General features: G+C 51.7%; 1 protein-coding gene across 5 annotated transcripts; it reads right to left on the minus strand.

Moving 5' to 3' along the window:
* Window positions 1–156: 156 nt before the first annotated feature.
* On the minus strand, window positions 157–14620 carry RAB3IL1 (RAB3A interacting protein like 1). Of its 5 annotated transcripts, none has more exons than XM_056492149.1 (11): window positions 14080–14620; window positions 10177–10411; window positions 9894–9989; window positions 8396–8473; window positions 7628–7843; window positions 5784–5912; window positions 5584–5696; window positions 5258–5281; window positions 3873–3972; window positions 3223–3289; window positions 157–2872 (listed from the first exon to the last, which is right to left on the minus strand). In XM_056492149.1, the coding sequence occupies exons 1-11, from the start codon at window positions 14220–14222 to the stop codon at window positions 2790–2792; spliced, it is 1284 nt and encodes a 427-aa protein (XP_056348124.1). In that variant the 5' UTR covers window positions 14223–14620; the 3' UTR covers window positions 157–2789. The 5 variants fall into 5 exon arrangements, with proteins under 5 accessions (XP_056348124.1, XP_056348126.1, XP_056348128.1 ...); XM_056492151.1 differs by lacking the exon at window positions 14080–14620 and adding an exon at window positions 12989–13484; XM_056492153.1 differs by lacking the exon at window positions 14080–14620 and adding an exon at window positions 12985–13213 and having other exon boundaries at window positions 10177–10407.
* Between the last annotated feature and the right edge of the window lie 1234 nt (window positions 14621–15854).

Consider the following 15854-nt stretch of genomic DNA (forward strand, 5'->3'; position numbering starts at 1 on the left):
ACAAAATCAAGCAAATCAAACACATCTATAAAAGCAGATTTTTGGACTCCCATCCCTTTGAAGCTCTTTATTTTGGTCCAGGACAGGCTGGCAGACCCTCTGTGGGGGCAAATAGATGCAAGGAAGATTGCAGGAAGTACCAGATGACCCAGAGACTCTGCTCAAGCTCTGGTTTATTTATGAGGGGAAAAACAGCAGGAAAGTCCTGGTGGAAAAGGTTGGGAATAGGGGACAGGATGTCTTCTCATACCTTAGAAGTTTAGGAGCCAATGTGACAGGGAAGTTTCTGACAGCAATCCCTGCTGACATTACACCGAAAAACCCAGGCACAGCAAAACATTCCCACCCTCTCACCTAACCATCCCTTACAGAACTCCAAATCTTCCTTTCCTTTCTACTCTCCAGCTGCTCAATTCCCTTCTCAGCAGCGCTGGGAAGCTGCAGGAATGTTTCCCTGTCAAGAGGCTGCAGGGAGGGTGAGGAGCAGGTGGGACCTGGAGATGCTCCATTCTCCCAGGGAAGACAGGGAAGGAATGAGGGAGGGAGGACAGTCCCTGCCTGGGCTGCCTGTGCCCTCTCGTGGCTGCCTGACTGTGCTGCACAACCAGATTCCTGCGTGGCTTTTTAAGTGAAAATGAAATTAAATCCTTTTCTGTACACAGCTCTCCCAGTGTCATCTCCCAGAGGGAATGAGGAGATCTTCCATGTTAATGTGCAGAGTCGAGTAAGTGGTTTTAGTGACACCAGAGACCCAAAACCTCTGCCTGCTGAGAGGAGACTGGGGAGACTGATCAGGAAGGAGGAAGGAAGGAGATCCTCCAATTACCCAGCACCCGTGCAGTGCTTTGAGCCAGCAAATTAAAGGAGACAACTGAGCAGGAGGAGCCTCAGTTTCCCTCAGGAAGAACAGGTATCTGCTCTGATGAATAAAAGCATCCCAAACCCCATCCTGTAGGATTTTCTCTTGCATCCCAAGCACCCCGACCCTCCAACTCCAACCAGGCTTGTAGAGGTTAATAGCAAATGTTTATTTTCCTTTATGAAAGAGCAGGGTGAAACCATCCCACTGCTAACGGAGTGACTTCATTTTCCTTTCCAAATTTCACAAATTGTGCTCTCTGCTTCGTTTGAAATGCAAAACAACCTCAGACAAGGCATTGCTCCAGTCCCTTCTGTCTCAAAGTGCTTTTCAATGTGACACCAAGGGGGAAAAATACCCCACAAACCAAACCATCTCCTACCCGGAGAGATCATCTCATTCCCAGTGCTGCAAGTTTGTGCAGTGGAGCAGCTCATGGCACAGGAAGACATGGAGAGATAGAGAGGACAGGGGGAAGAGATGCAGGGAGGAGTTCCAGGGGTGGAATTCACCTGAGCTGAAATCCACAGCTGGGGAAACCAAAGCTGTGTTATTGCTCTCTCCCCTCGACAAAATCCAGCAGCTTAGTGGAAGAAAATTGAGTTCCTGCTGTAATACCCTTCAGGAGAGGATGGAATCATGGAGCTGAGGATGGCAGAGGGACAGGGTGACAACCCTATCAGGAGTGAAAACCCCAGAGTGAGTGATGGCTGAGCTGATTCCACAGTCACTGAAAAAAAGGCTAAAATAGCTACAAAATACTGTCATGGCTTTAATAAACCTGGGTCTGAGCTCAGGATGTGTCAGGCCTGTGCATTCCTACAGCTCCAGTGACATCCCTCCCTCCCAGCACATTTTGGGGCAGGCAGGAACCTCAGCCACATCCCCTATGTGCACACAAAGGTCACATTCCCTCACCAGGGAATGGCAGCCCAGGAGAAGTTGTGATTCCCAGTGGACAGGCACCTCCAGGTCTGATGTAACACCGAGAAGGAACCTCTGGGCTTTGGGACAGCCCAGCTTGGGCACACTCCTCCTGGAGACACAAAAAACCCAGCCTGGGAGCATGGGTTCTGCCTGAAGAGGGGGAACAGGACTCCCAAAGCTCCCTCAAGAGCAGGAATAGCTCCAAGGCTTGTTTGTGGGTGAAGTTGGTGTTTAGGAGCATCATGGGGGACTTCACACCAGGGACTGTCACAGGGTCCTGCATATCTGCCTCTGACAACTGCAGTAGATTCCCTAGTCCAGGGGGACAAATCCTGCAGGCAGCTGGGAGTTAGGGAATTTCCCTGCTCCCTTTTTTCTGCTGGAGGCCCCAGGTGCACAGCTCCAGCCATTCCCCAGCCTGCATAACCCAGAGCCAAACATCCAGCTAAAAACAGGAACAAATCCTTCTTTGTGACTCCGCTGGCAACAAGCTTCTCTCACAGGCTCCTTGAAAAGGAACAAGGAAGTACTTGGAAACAAACTGTTCAAGATTATTGTGCTCTGCTGGCATTTTCAGGGCTGCTGTGGTCAGCAGGACCTTGGGGACATCCCAAAAAAATGAATGGAACAGACAGCCAGCATCTGTCCTGACAGACTGGCTCACAGGGAAGGTCCAGAATTCCCACGCTACACAGGCCTCGGGTTATGCCAAAGCAGGCTGCATATATAAAAAAAAAAAAGATTTAAAAAAACGGATATACACTGCATATAGGAGACTCCAGAGTCCATGGAAGGCCATCCTGGAGCAGCCAGGGCCAGCCCAGCTCCAGGGGCAGCGTGGCAGCTGCATTCCAGTCACACTTGAACGAGTGGGACAGCTGAAGGTGGAACTTGTGCCTCTTGCTCCTTGCTCCAGGCAGAGGGAAGGTGGGAGGGAGCAGGACAGGCACTGCACTCCAAGCCCTTCCTCCAGGAGCAGTTTCCTCCACGCTCAGGGCTCTGCTCACATCTCGCTGGGATAAAATCCAAGTTTGGCCAGAGACATCTCCCGCCGGAGCCGCATGACCTCCCAGAACATCAGCTCCACTGCAAAGCACAATGGGGGCACAGAAGGGAAAAAACGACCAAAACATCAGCAAGGAGGGCACAGCTGGCCACCAGCTCCTGCTCTGCTGTGCTCCCAGCATTCCCAAAGGGGAGGGAAGCAGGACAAGCCCATCAGGTCACCCCTTACCAGCTCCACCCCACAGCAAAACTCCCAGGAAGCTGATAAAGAAGGAAGAGATGCTCCACTCCTCCTCTGATGCCTTTCTTTTGTCATTTATCTGCTTGTCAAAGACAGCCCCATCTGGCCCCACTCATGTCACTCCAAACAGCTCCTCCCAATTTCTCCCAGTTGCCTCCACAGAAAGCATCCCCCTGGAGCCAGCTCTTACCATCCTGCCTCACCAGGCCTTGCTGGATGTAGCGGATGTAGGTGAAGAAGTTGCACACTGCTGTGATCTGAGTGACAGAGAGAAAGAGGGAAAAAAAAAAAGGAACAAAGATTTAAGACATTACTTTGGTGCAAGAAACAAAAATGAGTCAAACCCATGCAGAAAAAAACAACTTTTTGTGGGATCAGCTCTTCAAAAATACAGCTGAGGAAAGAATTAACTTCTAAAATCCTCCACTGAGCAAGAGCCCCAACAGCAACATTAATAAATGATCTACCTTCTCCCTCCCCTCCACGGAAAGGACAGTTTGTTCCCACAGCCAGGCACAGATCTGGCTGGAACAGCAACAGCCTCTAAAGAGCAGAAAATTGTTGTGTTTTACAAAGGGGAATTAAATAATAACAATAAAGCCAAACAATCAAAGCTCTGTACTGAATGAAATCATGGCAAGTGAACACACTGAAGGTTTTCTGAAAGCAGAAGAGCTGGATCTGCCCCCTAAACATCAGCTAAGAGCCACCTCAACCTCAGGAATGACCTCAAATCCGAGTTTTTCCTCAATTCAAGGGCTGACTCTCAGGAACTCGTCCACTGCAGGGCGTGGAATAATTTTGGAAGGTCAAGACACCCTGGGGAGGTGAAGGACTCACCCTAGCCCTGCAGGAAGGGGAAATATAGTAGTAATTCCCAGAATCCCCCAGCATGATCCGGTGCTTGCAGGTCCTGGGGAGCCCGCTCAGAGCACATTTCCTGCAGGAAAAGGGAAAAGCACTTCAGCAATCCAGTGGCACAGCACAGATCCAGCAATTCAGCCACCTGGAGAGATGGAAGTGAGAGATCAGAAGCCACCCCTGGGCCAGGCAGCATAAAGAAGGAAAAAAAAACCCCACCTTGGCTGATAATTCTTTTGCTCCTGGAAATATTCCATAAATGGCAAGTTTAGGAGAATTTAGGTGAAAGCACCTTTTTCCTGACACACAGCCCTCAAGGAAACTGCAGGAAATATTAATGAGGCGAGGCTGAAGCAGAGCACAGCCAATGTCCCCCTGTCTCTGCACATGTCCCCCACATTCCAGGGCAGGCTCAGGTGTATCAGCTTTCCTGGTGAGATGTAAACATGCTGGCTAGGCACCAAAGCTGGTCTCAAAACAGGTAAATCCAGCATTTGAGCAGGATTTTCACATACCAAGAACTCAAAACAAGCCAACCCCTCCTCGGGCAGACAGGAAAGGAGTTTGGCTTCCCAATTTTGAGATTTCAGAGGGTGAAAACAGCCTTTTCCAAACAATCATCAGCAAGGGGTGCAGCATTCCTTTATTTTCTTCTTTTTTCTCCTGCTGTTTGCAAGGCAGATGATTCCCATCACCACTTCAAGCAATAAAGCAGAATTTTCTGCTGCACAGTTATCACCACGTTCCTCAGGGACACAGTAGGAAGAGGAACATCACTCCCAAACTGCAAAACACCTCTCTGGGGAGCCACAGGAGGTGACAGCAAAAGGAAGCAGATTTTTCAGAGAGCTCCTGAGCTTGTCCCTGGGCTTGTTTGCCACTGCTCTCAAGGCAAACATTAGCCAACAGTGGAAGCACGGGTTCCAAGAGTCCAGATGCAAGGAGAAGTAATCATTGACTAAATATTAACACAACTTAAGGAGAATAAATTCCCAGGAGGTGCAGGATGACCAAAACTTCTGTAAACAAGATACCTGTAAGGAGCCACATAGTTGAGCATTGCAACATCCTGGAAAAGAGTGACTCTTGCTTGATTGGTACCACTTGGTGTAAAACCACAGCTATCACAACCAAACTTGCCATAAAAATCAGTGTTTTGCATCTGGGAAAAAAGGGAACAAATTCCTTTTGGGTCTTTTATTGCCAATGGGTTCCTTCCCATCCTGCCTGTGTGGAATTTAAACAGGGTTAAAGAGTTAGGTCAGCTCAGCAAAAGCCTCCAAGCTGCCACATGGCTCAGTTAGTGACTTGTTAATGCTCCAGAGACCTTTGATCACTGGCTGAAGAATAAATATTTCACTTACGTTACGATTTGTGACCGGAAGCCACTGTGAAGACAAAAAAAAATTTAAAAAATCAAAAGGAAACTGATAAGGATAAACACAGAATGGGTTGTTTGGGGAATAAATTTGCAGGAGAGTGGTAGGAAACCTGCATGTCCCTTCTGTCACAGGGACACCTTGGAAGGTAAGAAAGGACTTAAATAGAATAAAATCCCTCCTCTTTGTTTGGAATATCACATCACTCCTGCTAGTGTGAGGTGGCTCCGAGCTGCCTGTGACACCACTCTGTGACAGGGGACAAACCAGCAGCAAGGAGAGGACAAGGCAGGGAGACACAGGGTCCTTACTTGGGGCCACCACACTCTTCTGCTGCCACCCTGCCCATGGGGACAGTCTGGGAAGCCACTGGCTCGATGGTGAGGGTGTTCTGCTCCACAGCCTCTCGCACCAGCTCCGACAGCTGCAGCAAGACAGGGGAGAGCAGGACTGAATTCCAGCAAGGCAATGCTCCAGAGCTGCCAGCTGCTCCTGCTTTCCCAGCACTCACCTCCTGCCTGGGGAAGTCCAGACAAGGTCCTACATCTTCTCGGTAAATTCTCTCAAGGAAGGAGCAGGTTTTGTCCAAAGTTGGAGATTCCTTCCAGGCCTGGAACTCAGCAAATAAAATGGAGTCGACCTGCAGTGAGTGTCCAAGAGGAGGGGGAAGAGGGAGGAATGCCATATCAGAAGGTACCTGTCACTATGCAGGAAACCCATGAAACATCTGCTCTGGCATCTGGAGAGGCTCAGACATCACTGCAGTGTCTGAGGGAAGCTGCCTGGCTCCAAGGATCTCTTGTTTCCCACCCAGCAGCAGTTCTGTGCCAGAGTTACACAGCCACCCTGGGCTGTGTATGCCAGAAGCCTGAAGGCACTTCTCTGTCCCATTATCCTCCAGGTGGCTTTTCCTCCTTCCTGTGGCTGCAGGAAAGCTACCACACAACCACTGAGTAGACAGACTGCATGCTCAACCCATGGCAGGAAAGATGGTAGCAGCTAAGAAGCAATAGGAGACTCTGTGGGATCTGGCATTTAAATCCCAGATGGATCACTGGGAAAAGCACCAACCTGACTGACAGAGCAGCTCCTACAAGCCCAACAAAAGCTTCTGAAAGGAAAAAATAAAGCTAAGTTGAGCAACACAAAGAACATGAGTGAATGCAGCTGGAGAAGTCCAGATTCCAGCACATTCCCTCTGTGCCATGAAGACTGCTCACCTGGGACCAGTAACAGCTTCAGAGACACAAGATGGAAAAAAATGGAGAAAAACAAAATGAAAGGAATAAAAAAAATGGAGATTAGCACAAAAGGAAGCTGGAACTGAAAGGCTGGAATCGTGAGAGGCAGGTGGGTCCCACCCGTTCCCAGAGGTTGGTTACCTGCCGTGAGGAGGAGAAGGAGGAGGAAGCATCTGCTCCCAAGGCCTGCCAGCCTGGCTCATAGGTGATGTGGATAGCCTTCCCAGGGAGGATGCAAAGGAGCAGGGAGAGGAGAGCAGGGAAACCAGACTTGGAGGGCAAAGGGAGAGACAGACAATGAAGGAAGAGGTTTAGAGAGAGCCAAAGACAGGGTAAAAAATATGAGATCCAGAGAAAGGCCCAAGTCCTCCCCTGCAGGAACTGAGCATGGTCCTCAAGGCACCACAGGGCCACAAGCCACATCTTTAGACTTCAGCTTGAGGTGCAGAAAGGGAACAGAAATTGCCATTTTTAGGCTCAATTCAAGATCTTTCCCATAGAGCACCAACTCTCTGAATGCCAGGTTCCCTTTTGTCACCTCTCATGTAAGGATTCTGAGGGACAAAAATCCATCCCATCCTTGATACATAACACTGGGCATTCTGGAGGCTGAGCCCTGAGATTTGAAACCCCAGGATATCAGCATCCTGTGGAAGCTGCCCCCATGACAAAATGACAGCTCCAAACCTTTAACAAGCCCTCAACAATTCTTAATGACACAAGCTGCAGCTCCCAAAAAATCACTAGTGAGACATATTCCCCCACCACATTCTTCTTCAGTCTCATTATTCCTGACCAAGTGCCTCCTATTTGCCTCCCAGGACAGCTGTGTCCACATCTGGCCAGTGGAACTGGCTTCTGCTCAGCAGCTCTGGATATCCGCTCACAGCACTGGCACCCCCCAGATCTGCCCCTCAGTGATCCCCCAACTGCTTCCTGCCCTGACAAAGAGGAAATCCCCACAAAAGGAAACCCTCCAGCGCTTGCCTCAGCACAAATTTAGGGAACAAGGCACAAAGAGCTGCTGAGTGAGAGCAGAGCTGTGCGGGAAGCGCGAGCCCGGAGTGGCGGAGCGGCGGCTCCGGTGCCGATGCAGCCGATGTCCCTCACCCACCTCTTTGCACTCGCGGCTGGCAGGCTCTGCAGCCACGCTCTGGCTGGCAGCTGACACCATGGCGCTGCTGGTGCTCTTGTTCCGCCCGTGGCCCTTCCTGAAGCCGCCTTTGGAAGGGCTCTGCAGCTGCGGGTGCAGCTCCCGGTTCGGGGAGGACGGCGTGGATGTGATCACCAGCGTCTTCAGGGCTGTCACCTCTGCCTGCAGCATGTCAATCTGGGCACACAGGCAAGAGTCACCCTCAGCACCTGCTGGGCTCCAGCCTGTGCACCCCATCAAACACTGAAACCACAGGGAAGCAGCTACAAGCCCAGCCATGAAGTATCTCTCCATCATCCAGAATTTTAAACAGCAGTTGTTTGGGAATCTACCCCTTTTGTCTCAGGCTTATTTTCATAACCAGTAACTCCAAAGAAATTTCTTTCTCCTCAAGATGGAGCCATTTGAGCAGCCCTGTAGTGCAGCTGTGCCAAGAAAGTGCAACTCCCCAGGTCCCTGTTCTATCCTTCCATCCAGCTGTGACAATTAAACTCCTTATTTCTCTGTGGATCCATTTTCCAAGTGAGAGCTGGATCAGCAGGAGACTGCAAAGATGTCTGTGAGGCCTTTTCTCTCTCACTCAAGTGTCTGCTTGAAAGAGACCACAGCATCTCAGAGAGAAAAGGCTGCACTTCACTCTGCTCAGCCAAAAACCAGCCCTGTGGCCAGGCTGGGCAGAGATGCCACCACATCAACCCCAAAAATGAAGTCACAGAGTCACTCACTCACCTTTCCCCGGGCCTCCCTGAGCTGTTTCTCTGCTGCAGCCTGTTTGGTGTTGGCTTCTCTCACCATCTTGTGGGCTTCCTGTACCAGAGAGAGTTTTAATCCACCTGCTGCACTCCAGCTCACACAGCCAGCAAGGCAGATCACACATCTGCCACATCACACGTTCAAGGCAAGGGGACAGACATCCCTGCCACATCCGGGGGGTTTTTCCATCAGCTGTGCAGAACCTTCCTTCAGAATTTCCTAGAGAAGGCTCCCAGTGCCAGAGCCTGGAGAGCATCCCCTTTCCAGGAGTGTAGCTGGCTAAGTTAAGGAGTTTAGCTGGCCAAGGTCATCTCTCACTGACAGGGGCTGCTGAGAAGAATGCCAGAAACAATGGCCTGCCTTTCCTTGCCCTTGGGAATTGCTTTAACATGAGAACTCACCCGTTCACAACTGTGCCTGCCCCTATTCCAACAGCTCTGTGACTCCATCCTCACCTCAGCCTTGTTCCTGCAGTCACTGCAGCCTTGCTGGGTGATCCCTGACCCTGCCTGCTGCCTGTGGCTCTGATCCTGATCCAGACTCGCTGCTCCACATATTGGTGAGGCCACTGCTCCTGCCTGCCTTGTTATTGCACTTTTCTCCTGCCTCTCTCTGGAAGCAGCTGGTCCCCACTGCCCCAGGCATGGCTGTGACACAGCAGGAGCTGGGGCTCACCTGGGGGCCAAATGGTGGAAACTGCCTTAGAAGCTTCTCCCACAGGAAGAGGGGAGTGGGATGAAGCCCAGCTGGGGCCTCCCTGCAGTCTGGAAACAGTGTCTGGCCAAGGCCACCAAGAAAGGAAGGGGACAGCCCTTGGCTGCATGATCTCCAAGATCACCCTGTGCTCAGAAGGCCAAAATTTTGGGAGGGGGTGCTCCCTTGGCTCTCACAGCCTTGTGTTTCAAAGGCACAGATGGGCTCTGGCTTTCCTCATTATCCAGACAGATCCAGACATAAGGGCTGCTGGTGAATGGGATTTTGCCAGGATACAGCTTGGCAAGAATCACATTACAACAAAAAAAAACCACCAAAACAAAACCAAACCAACAAAACAGGCCTTCTGGACACTCATTGGAGCAGAGTGGATGAGGACATCCAGCATGTTCCAATCCCCAGAAAGGGCTGGGATGAGCCAGGGAATCATCTCTATTATACAGCAGCTGCCCAGACTACAGAGCAGGCACGGAGAGGGACAGGGAGCTGTGCTTGGCTCCAGCTCCAGGCATTCCCACATTTTGGAACCATAACTACTGTGCTCTTTATGCCACCCCACAGCTTCTACAAGGGGAAAGAAATCCAGGTAAAGGCTCCATCTGCAGCACTGGCCAACTCTGCTTCTCCAAGTGGGGAAGAACAACAAGGGAGAGGAGGAAATTGTGGGAGGGGATGGCTGGAAGTTCAGGGAAAGCCTGTCTTAGAGGCGCTGGATGTAAGCTTAGCTTAAGAAATGATGGGAAAAGGAAGAGGGTGGTACCTCAAACAGGCTGGCTGTTAACTCCTCCAGTTCCTGCTCCAGCTGCTCCCTGACTTTTGACAATCTCTCACATTCTTTGTCCTTGAGCTTCAGCTCCTGTTGAGGAAATGGAGAGGGACAGGAATGCTGGTGCCCTGCACAGCCAGCCTGTCAATCACAGCCTACCCTCCCATCCCAGCACCTGATCCCTGACCCAAGATTCCTGTCACCACCCCTAGGAAAGCACCCCCTGCTCCAACCTGTGCCACCCTCCCCTGGAGTTCCCCAAGATCCTGGGGCTCACCTTCTGTGCTTTGTGCAGCTCATCTCTCAGGAACTCAGAGCCCTTTTCCCGGATCTCCACCGAGGAGCTGCGCAGCCGCGACACGTTGAGCTGCTCCATGGGCTGGGGCTCATGCACACCTCCAGCATCCTGGCATCCACTCTCTGGCTCCTTCTTGTCACCTTTGGATGGCATCAGGGGCTTCCAGTGTCCCACAGTGGGTGGATTCTGGCTCTCTTCCTCAAAACTGACCTGGCTGTAGGGTAAAAGCACAGGGAATATGAGCGTGGGGGTGACCAAGAGCCTTCCTCCAACACTCACAACACATCCAGCCCCAGGCACAGGCAGTGGGAATGAGGCAGGGAGGATGATGGGGAAGAATTTGGGCAGGAACAGCTGCACAAGTTCCTTTGCCCTGCATCTCTTTGGTGGAAGTGTTTTACCCATTTGGCAGGGTATCCTTATTAACTCAGGATAACTTAATCCTGAGAACTAAGGACAGCTCCTCAGGGATCCAAGAGAAACACCCTGCAGATGGATTTTTAGGATTCCAGGATACACCTGGTAGACCTAAGGTCAGACTTCCATATTGGAGTAGCAAAAAAAAGGAATACAGCTTTCCCATTCCTAATTTAAAGACCCCAGTCCCATCTGCTGCCAACCCAGCCTTCCTCTACCCTCTCTGTACCTGCTTCAGGGGGAAAAGATCTATTTTTAACCAATTTTTAACCTATTTTCCCACCTATTTCCCACTGAAATCCTCCACAGAGCTGTCTAAACCAGTGTACTTTCCCCAAGCTGGGTTGAAGCCCTGTTTTTTAGTTTCAGTGGCCAGCAAGCAGAGATCTCCTAGAAAGAAAAAAGCAGAAGAGTGACCCAGGACACTGCACCCCAGTGCTTAGGAGGGCTCTGTCAACTCCCAAATTAATACAGATGCTGGAGAATGGAATGGAAAGGAAAACATCATTTGAGTGCCTGCATGCTGTCACTGAAGTGTTTGCATTCCTCCTCTTCCTCACTGAACTCTCCCCATGGAATCTCCCTCCATTTGAAGGCAGGGGCAGTGTGTCCAAGCCCTCCCCATGTGGAAGTTTTCTATCCTGCCCAGACACAGACACTGCCTGAAGATTAACCTGCTGCTGCTTATCTCTGGCCCACAAGCCCTGGCTGAGCTCTGGTGCCCTTTTCTTCGTGCACCTCCTCCCACACTCCTGGACACTGCTCCTTGCCCACCACCTCCTCCTGCAGAGCAGCCATCACTTCTTTTTGCTCAGGTTCACTTTTTCCTCCTCCCTTTGCCCATCTCTGTTTTCCTCTCCTGCATTCCAGACAGGCCATGCTCTTTCCCCTTGCTCTGACTCCACACAACTCCACACAGGCTGGGTTTATCTCCTCAGTCCCAGAGTGTTCTATCACCTTTTCCACTCTAATTTCTCCCTTTCTGTGCCTCCCAAGCTGTCCAAGACCAACAGCTGTCCACAGCCACTTTCCAAAGAGGGAACAAAGCAGCAGCTCCCAGCTAAATCAGCTCAGGTATCATAGGAAAGCATGTGGAAAAGTGCATGTGGAGAACTCTCAGAACACTGGGAAGAAATCACACCAGAAAGGAACAAGGAAACCAAAGCAAAGAGTATGAAAATAATTTTTAAAAGCAGCAGCAAAGGGACATTTCACCATTCTACTGATACAAATACACTTAGCCTAACCCACAGGAAGAAAAAATAATGTTGTTCTTTTATGATTCTGTAATTCTCAGCTGAAAGTTGCCTCAGGAGACAGATATTTCAGCGTATTTCCACACATTATGGAAGAAAACTGGAGGATATGGAGGAATTAAACAGTCCCACCCACACTCTGTAATGCCAAAAACATATCCTGGAAAATCATCTATGATGGAATAGCTCATTCTTTCTCCATGGCGTGCAAACAGAATCCCAGTGGAAGCCTTGGCTATTCTGGATTCTGCTCAGTGTCCAGGTGGGGCTCTGAAATCCAATCCCAGAGACCAAAGGACCACCACAAACACTCCCTCTCTTGCTGACTGGCAGCTAGCTGCCTTTCCAGGAAAAAATGGATCATATCCTAAGAATCATGCACTGACACAAGAAATGCAAACCTACACAAAAAAAAAAAAAAAAATCCCCAATACCCCACAATTTTCTAAAGTTGGTTTCTGTAGAAAAAGCAAAAAAATGTGCAGGATCTGCACTTTTTCCAGCGGGCCCCACATGTTTCCTGCAGTGCTGATCCGATGGGGCTGTTTCCTGTGCAAGCAGCCTCTGGCTCTCTCCAGGCTAAACTCCAACCTGCAGGTTTGGAGCAGGGCCTGACTTTCCCATCTCCACCGGGATGGACGCTTGACCTGCACCACCATGGACCAGCATCAGTCCAGAGTGGCTAATCATCCCATGTGTGCTCAGCATCATTCCTCAAATGTTTGGCAAAGCATCCAGCAGTGGTTTATTATATTCTTATGTTATTATATTATAACAGAACACACATTGCTGTTTCTTGTCTTTGCCTCAGCAAAGAAACGCCAAGTCCTGTGCTTGGGGATGCTGCTGCCTCCCTATTCCGTCCCCTTACTTGGCTTCCACGCAACTTCTTCCCTGTGAGGGCGATGGAATGCATTTCCCAGAGAAGCCGTGGCTGCCCATCCCTGGAAGTACCCGCGCCAGGTTGGACAAGGCTTGGAGCAACCCGGTCTAGTAGAAGGCATCCCTGCCCGTGGCAGAAGATGAACTTTTCCCAACACAAACCATTCCAGGATTCCAGGGAGACACAGAGCCCTGGCTCACGGACGCCAGTCCCTCCCGTCCAGCCCCGCACCTACCCCCGCAACATCGCTGGGTCCCGCCGCTCTGCGCTGCTCACGGCGGAGGCGCGCCCGCCGCCCCCATGGCGGGACAGCCGCGCCGGGAGCGGGAGCGAGGAGCGGAGACGCGCCCGGAGGAGCCGGAGCGGTGCCCGAAGGAACCCGAACCGGAGCCGCTGCCAGATCCGTGCGCGGAGGGATCAGACCCGGCGCCGCTCCCGGAGGATCCCGAGCCGATCCCGGCCCCGCCCCCGCGATGCCGGCGCGGCTGCGCCCTGAGCGCCGCCCGGGCCTGAGGGGCCGCTCCGCGGGCACCGGCACGAGCGGGACGGGCTGGAGCTGGGAATTGGCTGGGATTTGTCACCCACCGACTCAGCGCGGGGCAGTGAGGAGGTGGGAGGAAATGTCCAACAAGCGTCCCTGCGCTCCGCCGTTCGTGCCCGGCTCGGAATCGCTGCCGGCTCCCTCCGCCTCCTTCCCGGCAGCGGGATGGGGAATGGGGGCTGCTGTCTCTGCTGCTCCTTCTTCCTCGAGAGGAGGATGCCTCACACTCCGCCCCTGCTCCAGCGTGGGTTCCTCCCACGGGAGAAGCCCTCCTTCTCCAAGGAGTTCTTCATGCACTGCCCCAGCGTGGGGCCCTTCCGCAGGCTCAGTCCTTCAGGAATAGGGCAGCTCCAGCGTGGGCTGGAACTTGTCCTCCCCACACGTCCTGCCAGGACCCTGCTCCAGCACAGGCTCCCTGTGGGGTCACAGCCTCCATCGGGCATGCCCCTGTTCCAGCGTGTGCTCCTCCATGGGCTGCAGGTGGGTCTCTGCTTCCCTGTAGCCCCCTGCAACCAAAACGGTGCCACACAAAGCCAATACAGAGGGGAAACCTGGAAGGAAGGTGGAAGGATGGGGGAAATCTGGCTGGGGGGAAAAAGGCTGCTGATTGCCCAGGGTTTTTACACTTCAAGGAGAGCACTGGCTCAAAACCCAACAGGCAAACCACTCTTGCTTGTCATCCCTGTCCCACAGCAGATCCCATCGCCGCCTGTGGATTGACAGCACTGGAATTCTGAACCAAAAACTGCTCCTGCCCTCAGAGGACATTTCCCATCACATCCTACCTTGCCATTACCCTGGGCTTCCCTCCAGGCAGCCGTGTGCCTTTGGAGCCTTCACACACAGACACAGCTCCCTCCCTGCTCTCAGCTTGTCCATCCTCTGCTTCTGAGACAGACCCAGCGCTGGAGGCAGGACAGTCAGACATGGTGATCCTCGTGCCCACTGCAGGATTTTGCCGTGGATACCACACAGGGAGCAATCCTCTGTCCCAGCATCTCCTGGGTGTCCGTGTCACCTGCAGCCCTGCCCTGGTTCATGGCTGGGATCCATAGGGATAGCACGGGCCAAGCCCATGCTCTGAAATCTGGAATGGTGTGTCTGGGATGTTTCTGTCTCTGGCTGCAACCTTTGCTATCTTCAGGGAGCTTTTGGGAGGAGGGGAAAGATCTTCAGCTCTGCAAAGCAGCACCAGAAGTAATTAGTCTTTGTAATTATTAACTCCCAAGGCGTGGCTGGCAGCGACAGAGGGTCCTCGGATTAGAAAGGTAGAAGTGCTTCCAGGAGCTGGAAGGCAGGAAGGATGAGAACTGATAGTACTGTCAGGAAGCTTTGAGAGGGATGTGCTGGAGATGCTAAATCCCAGCCACTTGAAAAAGTAACTTGTCACAAGGGGGAGAGTGGCATGTGTTGCCCTCTTCTTTGCAGAACAGAAGTGGGGATGAAAGGGAGGGAGGGAGGGAGGGAGGGAGGGAGGGAGGGAGGGAGGGAGGGAGGAAGGAAGGAAGGAAGGAAGGAAGGAAGGAAGGAAGGAAGGAAGGAAGGAAGGAAGGAAGGAAGGAAGGAAGGAAGGAAGGAAGGAAGGAAGGAAGGAAGGAAGGAAGGAAAAAGAAAAAGGAAATAAAAGGAAGGGAAATGACAAGAAAGAAAAGGAGAAAGGGAAAGGAAAGGGGGAAGAAAGGAGGAGAGGAAAAGGACAGCCAGACAGAGGCTGGTAAGGGAAGGAAGAACAGGGATTATCTTTGAGTTTGGAAAGCAGGATGTGACCCGCTCACCCAGCAAACTCAAACCGGATGTTATTGCCATGGAAAGGAGAACAAATGGCCTAAAACTTCCAGGCTCCATCCACCCCCTCCTGGCTGGCTCTTTGGCTGTGCCACATGTTTGCTCAGCTGGCTGCAAGGACTGCAGCAAGGCTCCTCTGGGGTCTCTGATTTCCAGCACCAGCACGTTTAATCCTCCCTTTGGCACCTAATCTCTACCGCGATCCCTAAGGCAAGAGAAGAGGGACCTCACTAAGGACCCTTCCCTCATTTTCATGCTGTATGCACTGAACTGTGCAACTTCAGAGGGAAAGTGAGAGATTTGTCACCATCCAAGCCTCTAAAAGTAAAATGCAAAGGGTGAGATAGAGCTTGGCACAGGGACAGGCACCCCCAGCTCCCAGGGCAGTCCAAGGTGGCACAGAATTGTGAGGAATTCTGCAGCATAAGGGGAACAAGCCTGGGGATGCTCACAGAAACAGTGTGAGGTCACTGCATCCTCTTCAAACATTTCTATCCAGGTCAAACCTCTGAGTAAACCCTGTCCATAAAAAAACAGCATCGCCCCAGACACTTCCCACTTCTTTTAAAAAACAAAATACATCAGATTCCAAGGAAGAATGTAATTTGGAGAGACAACTCTGATGCCAACTGCCTCTGTGTCTATCCCAGAGATGAAACTGGAGAAGGGAAAGGGATTTCACCAAGCTTTGGGACCTGCTTTCCCTAAAAACACTTACTATTCTCTGGGAGAGAGCAAGGAGGGCACTGTGCCTTTCTCAGCCAGCTGCTGCTAA

Source organism: Oenanthe melanoleuca, chromosome 5, assembly GCF_029582105.1.
Source record: "Oenanthe melanoleuca isolate GR-GAL-2019-014 chromosome 5, OMel1.0, whole genome shotgun sequence".
Classification (NCBI taxonomy): Eukaryota; Metazoa; Chordata; class Aves; order Passeriformes; family Muscicapidae; genus Oenanthe; species Oenanthe melanoleuca.